Source organism: Lynx canadensis, chromosome C2 (genome assembly GCF_007474595.2).
Source record: "Lynx canadensis isolate LIC74 chromosome C2, mLynCan4.pri.v2, whole genome shotgun sequence".
Taxonomy (NCBI): Eukaryota; Metazoa; Chordata; class Mammalia; order Carnivora; family Felidae; genus Lynx; species Lynx canadensis.
The window spans coordinates 149,790,160-149,807,715 of record NC_044311.2 but is presented as its reverse complement, the minus strand read 5'-3'; the positions used below and the strand labels follow the sequence as shown (position 1 = coordinate 149,807,715).

At 47.6% G+C, this 17,556-nt stretch overlaps 1 protein-coding gene across 4 annotated transcripts in view; it reads right to left on the bottom strand.

The window, feature by feature from the left end:
* Positions 1-17,556, bottom strand: part of DOP1B (DOP1 leucine zipper like protein B) — a 104,901-nt gene that overhangs the window by 35,488 nt on the left and 51,857 nt on the right. For all 4 annotated transcript variants that reach the window (XR_003971875.1, XM_030330166.1, XM_030330164.1 and 1 more), the window contains exons 13-18: positions 16,973-17,164; positions 14,255-14,939; positions 12,274-12,545; positions 4,690-4,842; positions 3,912-4,012; positions 2,754-2,944 (exon numbers count right to left, since the gene is read on the bottom strand). Coding sequence is in view for 3 of the 4 variants with exons in the window: in XM_030330166.1 (XP_030186026.1) it covers positions 2,754-2,944; positions 3,912-4,012; positions 4,690-4,842; positions 12,274-12,545; positions 14,255-14,939; positions 16,973-17,164 (1,594 nt within the window). In the remaining variant the exon portion in view is untranslated. The remainder of the gene's footprint in view (positions 1-2,753; positions 2,945-3,911; positions 4,013-4,689; positions 4,843-12,273; positions 12,546-14,254; positions 14,940-16,972; positions 17,165-17,556) is intronic.

Here is a 17,556-nt window from a genome sequence, read left to right as displayed (position 1 = left end):
GGACCACAAGATCATGACCTGAGCCAAAGTCGACACTTAACCGACTGAGCCACCCAGGTGCCCCGTTCAATTTTTAAAATAAGCATGGTAGTACTTCTATAATCAGAAAATATGCAATACTTTAAAATACTTAGGTCTTAGGGCACCTGGGTGGGTCAGTCCATCAAGCGTACGACTCTTGATTTCGGCTCAGGTCATGATCTCATGGTTCATGAGATGGAGCCCTGTGTCAGGCTCTGTGCTGACAGTGCAGAGCCTGCTTGGGATTCTCTGTGTCCCTTTCTCTGTACCCCTCCCCTATTTGCGCATATGCACACTCTCTCTCAAAACAAAGAAGTAAGATAAAAAAATAATATGTGTTTTATAAAAAATAAAATACATGATTACATATTAAATACAATTATACATATTATATTATATTATATTATATTATATTATATCATATCATATTATATTATATTTCAGGTCTCTGTAAACAGGAACAACAAGCAGAAAGAAGACTTTGGCATGTATCACCAAACCATCTTAATACACAGCTCTCAGCAAATCTACTCCGTGAACATTAAATAAGATTAGGGAAGGAGGAAGAATAAGACAGAAATAGACGAGCTGCCTGATGCTCACAGTAATATCTCCAGTATAGATTTCTACACTATTACACAGAAAGTGTGAGTAAGGCACTACACTTCTAGTTCCTTCCAGGGGAAGGGCAAGGCAGGGAGAAAACATTTTCTCTTATTGGGAAGGGTGCAGGGAACATGGGCTACAGGAAGCAGCACGAAGTGCTGTGTGACTTTTAAAACCAGCACACGTGTCATTAAAACTTCCTTTTTCATTTTTTTTTTTAAATTTCACTCCAAGTTAGTTAACACATAGTGTAATAATGATTTCAGGAATTGATTTTAGTGATTCACCACTTACACACAACAGCCGGTGTTCATCCCAACAAGTGCCCTCCCTAATGCCCATCACCCCCGTAGCCCTTCCCTCCACCCAACACCCCACCAGCAACCTTCAGTTTGTTCTCTGTATTTAAGAGTCTCCTGGGGCGCCTGGGTGGCTCAGTCGGTTAAGCATCCGACTTCGGCTCAGGTCATGATCTCATGGCTTGTGAGTTTGAGCCCCACATTGGGCTCTGGGCTGATAGCTCAGAGCCTGGAGCCTGTTCCGGATTCTGTGTCTCCCTCTCTCTGCCCCTCCCCTGGTCACACTCTGTCTCTGTCTCTCTCAAAAATAAACATTAAAAAAAAAAATTTAAAAAAAAAGAGCGTCTCTTATGGTTTGTCTCTATTTTTATCTTATTTCTGCTTCGCTTCCCTTATAGAGCTTCCTTCGTAACACAAAGGAACACTAAAAAATTTAGCTGCCATAAATGATAGCCAAACTTTCGAGAAGGTGCTTTAGTCTACATTTCTTTGGACTTTACTTTCTCATAATATGGAATAATAAAAGGCCTTGTCTTTGAGGAGGCAGCCAGCTTTCTTTCCTAGAGGAAAACGGGAGATTACGGTTTTAGGCAGCATCTCCAAAATTGCTGCTTATGCAGGTGTTAGGCTGCTTTTCTCTGTAAGACAAGACTGGTGCAAACAGTATTTACAGCCCAGTGAGCTAACTCAAAGCCCGTAAACAAGCTAACTCAAAGCCTGTTAACCCACTGCTTAGAAAACTGCAGGAAGTCATAAAACACACCTATTGTGGGAAGTCATGTTAGTTCATAAACTGTGCCAGGAGCTAATCACCCAAATGGAACGCACTCATCGGGTTTATTTTAGCCTTTCTTTTCTTCTTCCTATTTACTGCTACTTGTGCTAAAGATGCCTCTGGAAGTTTTTTGGAACTCAAAGGCTTATTTCTTCTGCATTTCTGATTGTATGTTCACAGAATTTATAGCTGGAAAGAACCTTAGAGAGCAGACAGAAAAATGGATAAACAGAAACCACTGTGGTTTCTTACCATGTGTTTGAAGGCTCACAAGTCATTTTTCATAGATACAATTGACCAGATTACATGCAAATTTCAACTTCTCGGCCATTCCTAGCTGGAGGCCACCTAAACTATCCCTAGCTCTGAGCAGGGATCTGGAGAGAAGTGCCAGCCTAGCCTCCGCAAACTTAACTTCCCGCTGGACACCAAACTATGACTTTTAAGTGAAGGCATCGGCTTGGGAAGACTGGTGTGGATGGTCTGTTATTCTTTCCTCCTATCTTAGGTGCACTTGAATTTTTCGTTAGCAAAAGAATAAAAAAATAATCAGCTATTTTTTTAATGTTTTTTTGGGGGGGGGAGGGGCGGAGGGGCAGAGAGAGAGGGAGACACAGAATCCGAAGCAGGCTCCAGGCTCCGAGCTGTCAGCACAGAGCCCGACGCGGGGCTCAAACTCCCGAACCGTGAGATCGTGACCTGAGCCAAAGTGGGACGCTTAACCGACTGAGCCACCCAGGCGCCCCCTCAGCTATTTCTTATTGGAGCATGGGTTACTAAACATTTCCTTTTTTATTAAAAAAAAAAAAATCCGATTTTTCAGTGAAAACGACAAGCACACTCCGTAGCATTTCTAAGTGCTGGTTCATCTGCTCCTTAACCTTCAAAAGTCTTCACAACTTTACAAAGTACTCTCACACCATTTGAACCTGACAAAACGACTGAGTGGGGCTAAGGAACTTGACTGTCACCACGGGCAACTGGGGTCGGGGCTGCCCCTCCCTCCCTCCCAGGCCCAGGGACCCCGGGGTTGCCCTCCGTGGCGGGCTCACCTGCTGAGTTCTCCCGCTTGAGGCAGTGGATGGAGGTCCTCTGGGTCTTGGGCTGCAGCAGGAGCAGGAGCATGGGCTCCAGGATGCGTGCCACATCACCGAGGGAGAGCGCCCGCACCAGCCAGCCCTGTGCCGCCGCACTGATGGCACCGTCCGTGCAGGCCAGACTGTCCAGCACGACGAACAGGGACCTGTGGGTGGGAAGGGCACCACTGAGTCGGCGTTCGGTGACCCCGTGCACCAGGACGCCCCCAGGCGGCTCCACGCAAACCGGGTTTAAAGACCCACGCAGACAAAGGCCAGGGGATTTCCACCTTGGTTTCACACTAGCATCGCCGGGGGAGCTTTCCAAGTCCCCGGGCCTCACCCGGGCTTCACCTCACGTTGGTTCAATTGACTGTGGGGCTAAGCCGCCAGCATCAGAATCGGCTGGCATCTCTCTAAAGCTGGGCACCTGGTACCACACCCAGGTTTGGAAACAAGGAAGGGGCTTTAAAAAAAATTTTTTTTAAGTTTATTTATTCACTCTGAGAGAGGGGGAGAGAAAGAGAGAGAGAGAGAGAGAGAGAGAGAGAGAGAGCGCGAGAGCGAGCACAAGCAGGGCAGGGGCAGAGAGAGAGGGAGAGAGAATCCCAAGCAGGCTCTGCACGGTCAGCGCAAAGCTGGACACGGGGCTTGAACTCATGAAGCGTGAGATCGTGACCTGAGCAGACACTTAACGGGCTGAGCCACCCAGGCGCCCCAAGGAAGGGGATTTAAAAAAAAAAGTGCACTAGATTGTAGTGCAGTGAAGTTCACATCTCATGAACATGGTGGACACTGCGAATGTATGTACCCAGCGTAGCCAACCGGCCCGTTCCAGACCCAGACCACCGTCCCCTACAGAGGTCCCCTCATGAGGCATGTTCTCCTCCAGTGATTCTGATACATGCTGGGCTTCCTGCCCCCAGGATCAAACTGAGAACATTCCTACCACGTATTCACATGTGTCCGGCCGGAATTCACTTGGGGGATCGTGGGAACCGTTTGCTGTACATCCAGAACATGGGGTCACATTTTCCACTTCACACGCTCCCATCCCCAGCCGGACACACTGACCAGGAACCTCGGCAGAGCGTCCTGTGCGTTCAGGGTAACTGCCCACAAGGACCACCTTACCTGTCTAAGGAGCGGTTGTGAGATGTCACGCGACTGCCTGGGGTCTCTCTCGTCAGGTGCCAGATGACGGAGAACCTAAACAGAGCTTCTAGTCTTGTCCCCTTGATGAGGAAACAAACGGGAGTGAGGCACTAGTTTCCTAACAGCATGTTGTCCACAGTCAGCAAACCCCACCGCGTAACAAACAGGAGCTCAGCAGGGCGGCAGCAACGTCGGCAGAGGCGCTGGGCTCCGACCGGCCTGAGGGAGGAAGACCTACGTCCTCCTCTCTTCCTTGCTCACTTTACCACAATAACGCGCGTGGTCAGATGCCACGTTAGCCTACATCCAGGGGCACACCTGGGCCTGTGATCGAAGACCACAAGAGAGCGTGGCGTTCTCACACCTCTTGAAGGTGTCAGGCCCAAGTGGCTTAGAGAACCAGGATACAACTTGACTGCAAAGGACGGCCAGGGCCTAAAAGGGCGATGCATTCTCTATGACTGCCTACTTCACCTGCGAGAGCTCACGGTTCCTGCAAACATCACAGGAGTTGGGGTAGACTCCCCTGGTGAGCCTTAATATGGACACAACCCATGTTCTCAGGACTCTGAAAAGGATGGCTAGAGCTTCTGAAGGCCTCCCAACCCCAAGATTCTGTAACACCTGTTGATTGACCAGGATGCCCGCTGAGCCCCGGCATGACTGTATGTGTGTAAGTCTGTCCCGGGCACAGGCAGTGATGGGTGGCCTGGCAGTTGGGATCATAGGACAGAGAAGATAGGCTGCTAAGACTGACCTTGTCAGGGTCCAGGAGGGCGTGGCAGATGATGTCCTCACAGATGTTGGCCGTCGGGGCCAGGCAGTGCAGCCGGTAGAACAACTCTACACAGGTGACGTGATGCTCCCGGGTCTCCTTGTTCAGCTGATTCCAAAGCACACGAGCCACCCTCTGTGACAGAAGGGAGACCGTGAGAAGACAGCCAGCACCCGCGTTTCTTCCTTGTGCCAGTCCAGTCCCAGCCCCAAGGAACTGGCTTCTATCTACACTTGCTACGTGAGAATCCTTAATATACAGAGAAGTACCATCAACAAACAAAACAAAGCAAACCAAACTCCAAACCAAACTAAAACCCCAGCAGGTAATGTGATAGGTTAAACTTGGAGGTTTCTCTACATCCAATGAGGGGCTCAAACTCATGACCCTGCGATCAGGAGTCGCAGGCTCTACTGACTAAGCCAGCCAGGCGCCCCAAAACAACGCTTTTCATTTAATTTTTAAAAATGTGTTTTTTTAACATTTTTATTTTTGAAAGAGAGAGAGAGAGAGAGAGAGAGTGAGCGAGTGCATGAGTGTGGGAGAGAGAGGGAGACACAGAATCTGAAGCAGGCTCCAGGCTCTGAGCTGTCAGCACAGAGCCTGATGCGGGGCTCGAACCCATGAACCGTGAGATCATGACCTGAGGCAAAGTGGGATGCTTAACTGACTGAGCCATCCTGGCACCCCACTCTTTTCATTTTTTAAGTAAGCTCTATGCCTTGTGGGGCTTGAACTCATGGCCCTGGCATCAGGAGTTGCAGACTCAATCAACTGGGCCAGCCAGGCACCCCTTGAAACTTGGAGGTTTCTGACCAGCTAAGAACACTGCAGCTCTTGCCCAAACCTTGACGTTACTTTCCAAGAGATATCAATTGGAAGCAAGAACCTATTGGCTGACGTATCCGTCCGACCAGCACACTTGACCCAGTCTTACTATGTGCTGGCAGTGTGGTAGATTTGCAGTGGTCACCAGTCTCGAGGTGACACTTGCAGCACCTTCCCTACCACCTGTGGCTGGTTCAAACTGGTCACCACACGGCAGCGATGAAGACTCGTGTCTTTCGAGGTGTTAACTCCATAAACCTGCCTGTTCCCATTTCCACGCACAGTGCCGTGGCAGATGCCCAGCTCACTTTCAGGACACAAATCACACCCCAAATCAAGTCTTCTGTCTCCTCAGCCCTGATCTTAGCTCTTTAAACATGCAGGGTCTGTACCTGGCTGCAGCCCTTCCCTAAATTCCAGGGAGCCCCAGTGAGGGTTGGGGGTGCCTGCCCCACTGGGTGAGACTCAAAGGGAGGGTCAATCCCATTTTCTGGAAGGAATCTCTGAAGGCATTCTTCCAGGTCATGTTAAAAGACTATGCCTCCCCATATTTAAGGGTCTCTTATGTTTTAACAGAGGGTTACCCGAGAAGTTGTGGGGGGAGGATGGGCTAAATGGGTAAGGGGCATTAAGGAAGCTACTCCTGAAATCATAGTTGCACCATATGCTAACTTGGATGTAAATTAAAAAACAAAACAAAACAAAAACCAAAAACCAAAAAACAAAAAAAAGACTATGCCTTATAGACTGTAATACTTTATAAGTACATCTTAGACCAAATGACTCCTTTTTTGGCCCCTTTATTTGTATTCGACAAAACTATCTTCTCTGCATAGATCAGATTAACCACCGACTGCCTCGAGCCCCTAACCATTGATGTCCATTATTTTTTTTAATCTAAAGGAATGTGGTTTCCAATTATCAAACTGCAATTAAACCTCTGATACAAAACTTTTGACTAAGCAGAGTAGTCCCTTTACTTGTAGTCCCCATGGGCAAACTTACAGGTAAGAGACTCCTCCTGGAATTGAAGGGTTGGAGAGTGGATGTTGATCCCAAAACACACACCTGCTCCTTCATCTACGTTGGACTTCTTGATCCCTATGTTCTGGACACTTCATTAGTGAACTGAATTCTGCCTTTACCACCTGATCGGAAAGGTCAGGGGATTCATGGGATTGCAGACCTTATTCTGTACGTCGTGGGCAACAGGAACACTGGTACGTGGACTGTTCCGTGGGAATGAGAAAAGTCTAGAAGATCTGGAAGCAGCCCTCTTCCTAGAGCCCGAGAACTGGGGGGCGGCCTGGATGTTGGTGCGGGCTGCTTTACTGGCTCCTGTCCAGCATCTGGACATGGTCAGGCACCGGCCCCTGCCGCCCCAGCCCTTGAGAGTTGTATACTTTAATAAAGGATGCTACAGTGCATGATGAGTGGTAAGTACGGAGATATGTACTAAATCGATTCAAAACAAAATTCAAGACTTCAGACAGAACTCGAAAAAGCGTCCTTTTCAAAAACATCACTAAGCGTGTATCATCGCAAGAGTAATTAATGCGGTCAAAGATTCATGGGCTAAGTTCTTTCCTCTGTTTTCCTCTCTGTGCCTATAATACAATGATGCCAAGCTTCTCAGATATATGCAGGACCGAGGAAGGAAGGACTTGCCCAATCACTGCTGCTGTATTACGGTGACACTGTTTCCAGTTGCAAGATCCACACGGGCTCAATTTTGGCAGGAAGGGGAGGGGGACAAGGGGCCCAAGCCGAATAGCAATTAAATAAAGCTCCACCAGGACCTAATACTGTAAACGGGATCTGAGTATGCAAGTTAGTACGGCTGTGTGAGGAGCTCTGTGGACTATCAGAGAAAAATAAAAATAAAAAAATTACAAAAAAATTATAAAATTATAAAAATATAAATTACAACATTTTAAAAAATTACAGAAAGTTATAAAAAAATAAAACATAATTTAGGGTCTTTGGAAATTATCCTAAGGGCATTCAGGAAATAAAGAAACATTTATTCAAGAATATCTACTAAATTACAATTAAAGCAACAAGTCTGTGGCAGTTGAACTACAACCCTGCCCACCCCCTCGGCTCAGTGAGGCTCGAGGAACAGGGTAACTACCCACTCCAGGTAGAGTCCCCTCCCCACCAGCTCCTAGTCCAAGGCTCTGCGAAAGGGAAGGCAGCGGCATTTCACTCCTCATCCCTCCTCTCGGGTGGAGGCTATAACTGGGCTGCAGGCCAACAGTGCTGGGGTTCTGGTCATTCTTACCCTACTTTGCTTACAGGGGGGAGGTTATATGCTGGGAGAAGCCAGCTCACAAGACTGGAGGTTTCCCCCCCTGCAAGTAACCTGTGGAGCTTTCACTCCAAAAGAAGCAGGTCACTATTTGGGTCCCAGCTCTTCCTGAGCAATGGGACATGGAGACTTCGCCCAGGGGGAGAGGCAGGCCACAAAACAGAGAGCTCCATCAAGGGAAAAGAGTTTACTTGGAAGAGGGTGAGGAAGTTCAAGCCTAGGGTACTCTTAAAAACAATGGAATTTTTGTAGTAAGTAATTAAGAGGAGGCTGGAAGCTCCAGCACAGCAACAAATTAAACCACAGGCCAGCTTGCTTATCGGAAATAACCAGGAAAAGAGGGAGCTAGGAAGAACTCTCCTGGCAAAACAAAAACAACAAAACACAAAACCCCTCAAAGACTAGTGTCAAAAAATTATCAGGCTGTGGAGTAATTTACGCCTTTGGGCCCCGATGGAAACAAGAGAGCAATCGGTCAGCAGTTAGTGGAGCTTAACAACTGGGTGTGATACCAAAAGACACAGCTTCAGAGACCAGGGAGAGATATAGTCAATGAGAACCCAGCTAAGACCACCGTCATCTCTGGGGCCTGCACATTCCTCCAGGGAGTAGCGCCACAGGGCTCACACCTCCGGGGAAACAGACTTCACTAAAACGGTCTAGACAAGTCACTAAGCAATAAACAAGAAATGAAGACAACAAAAAGACTTGGGGAGAGGTGTCAGAAAAGTTGCTATGATACATTATCTAAAATGCCCAGTCTTCAAGAAAAACTATAGGACATGCAAAGGAACAAAAGAATACAATACATACACAAGGGAAAAAAAGCAGGCAACAGAAGGTGTCTGTGAGGGCGACCCAGGTGTCAGATTTATTCAACAAAGACATCAAAGTAGCCACTATAAATGTGTTCAAAAAACTAAAGGAAACCATGTTTTAAAAAGTAAAGGAAGGGCACCAGGGTGGCTCAGACGTTAAGCATCTGACTTTGGCTCTGGTCATGATCTCACCGTCTGTGAGCTTGAGCCCTGCCTCGAGTGTGCCCCCGCTCACTTGCTCTCCCTCTCTCTCTCTCTGCCCTTTACTCGTGCCCTCTCTCGGGGCAGGGGGGGGGGGAGTAAAGAAAGGTACAATAACTTCTCATCAAGTAGATAATATCAACAAGTAGAAAGCATAAAAAGAAAAAAAAAACCCAATGGAAATCTAGAATTGAAAGTACAATAACTGAAATGAAACTTTCACCCCTGAGGAGGCTCAGCAGTTCATATCAAAGACGAGGAAGAATCAGTGAAGAAAACCGGTCGACAGAAATTATGAAATCTGAAGAACAGAGAGAAGAAAGAATGAAGAAGAATGATCAGGGCCTTAGAGAAATGTGGGACGCCATCAAATGCAGCAGATTCCCACAAATGGAGTGCAAGGTGAGGAGAAGAGAAAGCAGCAGGAAAAATATGTGCAGAAATAATGGCTAAAAAAAACTCCCCACATTTGATGAAAAAACATTAATGTACACATCCAAGAAGCTTAAAGAATTCCAAGTAGGATAAACTCCAAGCCATCCACATTGGACACATCACAATGAGATGCTAATGGACAAAGGAGGGAAAATCTTGAAAGCACCAAGAGAAAACTCACTCATCATTTATAAGGGAAACCCAGTAAGATTAAGAGTTGCCTTTTTATAGGAAAGGCTGGAGACAAGAAGACAGTGAGATCACGTATCCAATGGTGAATTGAAATGGTAAGTTCATTTGAACATTCACATGAGCATTTGTTACAGATTATTTAAAAAGTGCTGCTTTCCTGGGGCCACCCTGGGTGGCTCAGTCGGTGAAGCATCCGACTCTTGGTTTCGGCTCAAGTCGCGATCTTGTGGTTGGGGAGTTCGAGCCCCACGTTGCACTCTGTGCTGACAGCCCAGAGGCTGGAGCCTGCTTCCGATTCTGTGTGTCTCTCTCTCTCTCTCTCTCTCTCTCTCTCTCTCTCTCTCTCTGCCCCTCCCCCACTCGCACTCTGTCTCTCTCAAAGATAAATAAAAATGTTAAAAAATAAATAAAATAAAAATAAAAAGTGCTGCTTTCCTTAAATATTGCATATTCAGGCATACCCAGGGCTGATTAAAGTAGATTTGTTCTTATATTCAAAGTGTTGAAAGGAAAAAAAAAGCCCAATGAAGAGCATGCTATCTAGTAAAACTATCTTTTATAATAGAAGGTGAAATGAAGACACTCCCAGATAAACAAAAACTGAGCAAATTTGTTGCCAGCAGACCTGTCTTATAAGAAACATGTAAGGAAGTTCTTCAAGGTGAAAGCAATCGACCCCAGTGAATCAAATCCATAGAAAAGGCAAAAAGCACCAGTAAAGGTAATTACATGGTTCTACAAAGACAACCTAAGTGTGTATCTCCTTTTTTCTTTCCACTGATTCTCTTCAAAAGTTTGTGTGAACAACAGGCACACAGGTACTGCTCAAGTGCACTGGCGGGACACAGCATCAGTGGCATGGGGGAGGGGGTGGCAGTGCAGGTGCAGAGGAGGAAGGAAATGGCCCAGGTACGGACTGAAATCCACAAGAAAAGAGCCAGAAATGGTAAAAAAAAAAAAAAAAAAAAAAAAAAAAAAAAAAAAAAGGAGGTTAAGTAACACACTCTGTCTCGCTGTGTGTTTTCCTTTCTTCTCCCAGCTTCCTGATAAGGACATAAAATTACGTAACGACTATGACACCACATCGCTGGGTTCGTGACGTGCATGGATGTCACGTGCGCACCAACAGCACAAGAAGGGGAAGAGGAGAAGCCCATGCTGCAGGAGGCCTCTGGGTTTCACTGGAATTTAGTCGGGAAGTGAGTCGATTCTGGCAAGTTAGGATGTACCTGCTATGCCCTAGACCGTCCACTAACAGCTCCAAAAATATACTGAGGAAAATCATTAAAGCGATTAAAATACTGAACTGGAAAGCATTCATTTGCTCAAAAAGAAAATTGCAAAAGAGAAATTAAAAAAAGAGAAAATAGGTAAAATGGTACAATTCTGTGAATATGGTAAAAACTGCTGAACTGCACATTTCACGTGGGTGATTTATGTGGTATGTGAATTCTATCTAAATAAAGCTGTCACTAACAACAACAAAAAGCAATAAAGCCGAGAGGTGGCCTCAGTTACGTGACTTGCTTGAGAAGCGCTCATCCCAAACAGGAGAAGGGTGGCCTATCTCAAAGGCCTTTCAGAGCACAGGCTGTTAGGACCTAAAGGGACTGGACGGTTTCAATATCTCATTCACCCATAAAATATCAGAAAGCTCTCTTCCTCAGTGTCAAAACTTTTCAGGGTGTCTGCTGCCCCATCACTGCAGGGAAAAGGTCCTGGTGAGCAGGCACATCCCTTTCTGCACCCCTGGGCCCCCATCGCTGCTGGGCGGGCCGGAGAAGCAGGGCCCTGACCCACAGGTGCCTCACTGACAGACTGTTTAGTAACACTGACCAGTTCACAACTGTGGGAAAGACATACAAACATCATTAGCTACAGGAACTTGAGGGTCACATGGCAGACCAAAGGTCAAGTGGCAACCGAGTTAGTTAGGTGACCCCTGAACGGCCGAGCGACGTGGAGAAGGAGCAGCCTCAGGATCTAACAGCCGCCCAGCGGAGAGCCCAGGAGACCCAGCTGCAGTCTACGCTTGCCCTTTGGCATCCACGGGCACCACCTTTGTAATAAATTTCACTTTTCCTCATGACCTAGTTGGAACTGTTTTTTTTAACATTTTTTAATTTTTGAGAAAGAGAGCGCGCGTGCGCATGTGCTCGAGTGGGAGAGGGGCAGAGAGAGAAGACAGGGAGACACAGAATCCGAAACAGGCTCCAGGTTCTGAGCCGGCAGCACAGAGCCCGACACGGGGCTCGAACTCACGAACTGTGAGATCATGAGCTGAGCCACCCGGGGCCCAAGCTGGAACTGTTTCTAACTTCTTGCAGTTAAAAGAGCCCTATCGTATGTAGCTTTAAACTATTTTACACTGTCCCCAGAAAGAGGAACAACAGCTGCTCACCATCTTCAGCGAGCTTTCCTAAATTTGACAAGTAACTAAGTTTTCCTTGAGGCTAAATAGCTTCGGAGCCTTTAACCCTATAAATTAGGGCCCAGTCTCTTCTTCCGTATGTTTAGAGAATCTAACAGTCCTTATGTACGAAGTCCAGTCAGCCCAAAACTGAACACAAATACTTTACTGCCCTCTTGCCACAGAGCCAGAAACTGTACCAGGAGCCTGGGACAGAGGGACAGGCAAGGCAGGCACAGGGTTCGAGCAACCCTCTCCAGCTGTCACCAGAGCTGCCACATCCCTCTTATCACAGTGACTGGGACCTTGGGGAAACTTTAGATAGCTGGCTGGGAAGAGGGCGTCACCCCCCTCCTCCCAGTGGGACGTACCTGATAGAAATCTGTTTTCTCTGCAATGACTTTCAATATTCCTGGAGCAACGGGAGGGACGGTCACCATCTGCAGCTTGCCGAAAAACGGGTTGTGTCCAGAGCTTTTATAGCGTTTCATCTTGTCTTCGATGACCAGGGCGAGGGACTGGGAGTGGTTGATGACCTCCAGCAGAGTGGAGATGGCTACGTTCTGGAGGAAGCAGTCAGACACACAGCAGCAAACGGTCATGAGGGATCTCAGCCACGACGGGAAAGTGCAGTCGCCGCCTCCTGGGAGGAAGCCAGTCAGAGAGGATGGAGATAAAGAAAATCGTGTGAAAATGGTTCACAATTCGCAGATCCTAAGACACCCTGAGGTCCAGAAGTCACACGGCCAGCAGGTGCGATAATCTCTCGTGGGACGTGCTATCAGTCATTGCTCAGGGCCAGAGGACAAAGGGGACTGGGCCTGCCTTCAAAAGCTTGTCAGATTACCTGAATTTTGAAAACGTGTCAGGGCTCTGGGATGATTCAAAGCGTCTTTTATTTTAAAAGTTTACATCCAGTAAAACTCACATTAAAAATTTCTTCTAAATTTACATATAGTATATCCACATTTTTTGGTGTAGAGTTCAAAATGTTTTTTCAAGGCTGCTCTCTCGATAGTGGGACTCATGGCATTAGCTTTAAGAGAGGCCCAAAATATACTGTGGACTTGAATTCCAAGTGCAGTGCCTCCAAGTACGGTGTCATTTGCAGCTAATGATTTGAGAGACAGACCGCACAGGAAATTTACCGTAATGGCTACAAGAGGGGACAGCTTTGTCTTGTGTTCCCGTGTTCCCTTCAATTTGATCCCTTCTTTCTTGTTTTCCACGTTCCTCTCTTTTTCTTAAAGTGTTCAATGCCTGCTAAGGACTGAATTGTGTCTGCCCCAAATTCAGATGTTGAAGCCCCAAACCCTAATGTGCTGGTATTCAGAGGTGGGGCCTTCATGACGGGATTAGTGCCCTTATAAGACACATTAGAGAGATCCAACCCCACACGCGTCCCCAGGATGTTAGCATCCTGCAAAAAGGTGGCTGTTTATAACCGAGGGGAGAGCCCTCCTCAGGAACGGACTATGCCAGCATCCTGATCTCCAACTTCCAGCCTCCAGAACTCTGAGAAAGAAATTTCTGTGGCTTAAGCCACTTGATCTATGGGATTTTGTTATGGCGGCCTGAGCTTCTAAGAAGCTGCCTGTTATGGGCTGAACTGTGTACCCCTCACCCCCCAACTCTCCCAAATTCTTATGTTGCAGTCATAAGGTCCTTTAGGACCTCAGAATGTGACCTTATTTAGAAACAGGGTTGATGCAGATGTAATTAGTTAAAACAAGGTCACATTAGAATGGGTCCCTGATCCACCACAACTGGTGTCCTTATAAGAAGGAAATCTGAATGCAGGACACATACACGCACATGGAGGAATGCCATGCAGACTGGAGTTACAACGCCACGGTCCCAGGAACTACCGGGGAGGGCTAAGCTAAGGGGGAGGGCTGGAACACATCCCTACCCAGAGCCTTCAAACGGAGAACGGCTCTGCCAACAGGCTGATCTCAGACTTCTGCCTCCAGGGCCGGAGACAATACCTTTCTGTTTTTTTAAGCCACTCAGTTGGGAGGACTTTGTCACGGCAACCTTAGCAAACTAACACAAATCTTTAACAACAGGCCTCATGAAACAGCCTACTTCTTGATTATCATTAAGCACCTTTTATGTTCCAGATCCTTTAATGGGCTGCACGGGACACCTAAAGGTCAAAACTACAGCCCCAGCCTCACCAATCTGCCATCAGTAAGACACAAGGCAAATGCACACACAGCTTATGACAAAATAAGGAGGAGACGAGTGTGGGGAAGAGTCTCCTCCCAGCAGACGCGGTTTCAGCCTGTCTGCAAACATCAGCTAGCTGTCGGGACTCCTCGGGGTGGCTCTGTGGGGCAGGGTGCTCACCGGGGAGCCGGAAGAGCGTTTCACAAAGACGCTCTGTCTCTTCCGCGGACAGGTACACAGGGAAGGTAGCGCAGTCCAGCAGCAGGTGGCATGCGGCAGCGAAGGCCTCCCGGCAGGCCTCCCGTGAGCTCCCCAGGTCCACGACCCCCTGCTCCACGGCCCAGTCACCCTCCTTCTTCCGGCCAGGGCTCCGGGGCACAGGTGACGGTGACTCCGTACTTTTTGTCTTAAATGGAGACCCTCGAGCCATGAAGAGGTCAGAAAGCATCTGCTTAAACTGGGGCACGCTGATGGGCTTGGCATCCCAGGAGTTCTTCCCGCCGGTGTCGCTGACCGCCGTGCCTGGTGGCCCGCCCTCGTCCCTGTGGCCTGCGGGCTCTTCGCACTTGGTTTCTTCTCCAGACGCCGTCGGCTGCACCCCAAAGATGTTCTTGTGGGCAAAGGTGGCAATCAGCTCCTGGATGCACAGAAACGTCCTCTGCATGCTCCCACCCTTCTTCCAAACGTCATCCTTGTCGGGAGACACCCTGGGGACCCGCAGGTGCTCCGACAGCTCCGGGGACGAGGCGCTGAGCCCGATCCCGCTGTCTTCAGATTTAAGGGGAGGAAACGAAGCTTCTTCATCACCCGGAATCACCGCCTTTGTGTCTATAATTACTTCACTGTTTTCACCTTTTACTGGACTCTGCAAAAAATGGAGATTTGTAACTGTACACCATCTCACGGGGCCAAGGGATTCAAGAATCAGCCGAATCCAGCAAACCAAAGCTTGCACCTCCTGTTTTCCAAAATCAAAATTCTCTAGCCCAAGACAACCCCCGTGCAAAAGTGTCTAATAAAATGAAGGAGGCCCATCAGGGGGATGGAGATGGGTGCAAGCCCAGAGAGAGGCCGCTGTGTCTCCAGCTCTTTGCGCAGGCTGGCTTTGAGCCCACTTTGTACATTCATTTAGGCCTTTGAGGTTCAAAAACCTTTTGCAAAAACAGTTTCTGATCTATTTAAATTTCAAACGTGAATGAGGACATTGGAGTGGGGGTAAAATAAGGCATGAAGAAATAAAACGAGAGCAGAGAACTAGAATGAAGGGTTTGCCCCTATATATATAGCACCTTATCCATCCATCTACGTGTGTGTGTGTGTGTGTGTGTCTACACTTTGTGGCTTTTTCAAAGGGATGCCACTGCAACCTTTGATCACCACCCTCTCCTCTTACACTGTTAACTTACATAATATTACATTAAATTTAAAACACTTCACCATTTACGCCACTGTGCTCTCTAGGGAAGAATGAAACAGTACGCACTTCTAAAAACACGGTTAATTATGTTTATAGACAAACGCTTAAACTTTGTACCTTAAATCATTTACAGGATTTTTTTCTGATTAGCTATAACAGCTAGAACAAGAAAAGGGCTCACTGTGGAAAGGAAATGTCTGGGAGTGAGTCTGCACCCGAGGGGCAGGCCCAGCGCCTCCGGGAGTGCCTGGCTACCAGCCTGTCCACTCTCCTGCTCTTGGCTACACTGAATGGGTGTCAAGGCCAGAATTTTCAAATCATTTTTTTTTTTTTTTTGAGCAAGAGAGAGAGAGAGAGAGTGAGCGAGCATGTGGGAGAGAGGAGCAGAGGGAGAGGGAGAATCCCAAGTAGGCACCATGCTCAGTGTGGAGCCCGACACGGGGCTCTGGGCTCGATCCCACGACCCCGGGATCATGAACGGAGCTGAAATCAAGAGTCAGACACTCAAGGGACTATGCCATGCAGGCAGGCACCCCAGAATTTTCAAATCTTGAAGTGAAGTGGAAAATAAAAAAAAAAATCGAACTGCTTAGGGAACTGTGACACAGTCTTCTGGGGACCCGGTCTGGCAGCGCCCACATCAAGTCAGAAGGGGCAAGCGTACCTCTCTCCCAGTTTAAAAAGAAATGGGTTTCATTACAACCCATTTCAAGTCATTGATCCTTCAGAGAAACCCACAGCCACGAACAAGCTGCACTAGGACGCAGCGCGGTAACAGTGAAACCCAGAAACCGCCTAAATAACCCCAACGGGGCAAGACTGGAAGACACTGTAAAGCCCACAGCTAGACTGTTGTGGAGACTTCTGGCTTCCAGAACCGTGAGACAACAACTTCCTCTCACGTAAGTCACTCGGTCCTTGGTACTTTCTTATTGCAGACCAGGTAAACTAGTATCTCACTTAGGTGGTGGTGGTGGCGTTTTTTAATGTTTATTATTTATTTTTGAGGAAAAGAGAGCACGAGCAGGGGAGAGGCAGAGAGAGAGAGGGAGACACAATCTGAAGCAGGCACAGGGCTGTCAGCACAGAGCCCGACACAGGGCCCGAACCCACAAACAGCGAGATCATGACCTGAGCCAAAGTCGAACGCTTAACCGGCTGAGCCACCCAGCGCCCCTCACTTACGCGTTTAGAGAGATACCGCCAACACACAAAAACATACACATGACGAGATCTGGAAGGTGAGTGGAAGCTAACCGAGAGCTGTAGGAGGAAGGGGGGTGGGTAGGCAAAGTGAAGGGGTGATCAGCTTCCATGCTAAAAGCTTTGGAAAGTGTCTGAGGATTTTAGAAGCATGACTTAGATATTAGCACTACATCCTCTGACCTTTACTCCTCCCCTAACCGACCCTAATTCCTTCCTGCTCCCAGGAGGGCATAAGCCTCACCTGGAGAACCACGTCAGCTCCTCGAGGCACGTACCGTGCTTCCACTCGTGGGCTCCATGTCCAGGTAGGAAGGTGGCATCTGGACCTTGCTCAGCACTTTGAAACATGTCTTCAAGGCATGCGTGAGCTCAGGTAAGCTTAGAGTCTCCATTTCCTCGGCCAGAGGCTGCACCAGGCAGCCCAGCACCTGCGGGAGGTACTGGGTTTGTACCTCAGAGTAAAGTTCCTGTGGAAAAAAGACCCGGGTTTAATGGGCTTTCAAGTTTTGATCAGAAAAAAGCAAATGCACCTCAAAATGGCACCTTAGAAAAGTCCATTTTTTAAGAGCATAAGTTTCATGTTCGTTCCCAAATCAGAAAACAAAGTATTTTCTTTTTGATCTAGACAAATCAACGGACATTCTTCCTCTTTTTTTCAACTGTCTTTACCTTTGCTAGTAGAAAACTGTTGCCACGTTTGTTTCTATGTTAAGTAAATTAGCTTCCTTTGAGAAAATTAGTCAACTGCACAATTTTACCTAGAGGTACATTTACTCTCACTACTAAACAACATAGTGCAGAATGATGCCCAGGTCATCTCTGGTTTACATAACTTTGCCTCGGGGCGCTTATGAGTGGC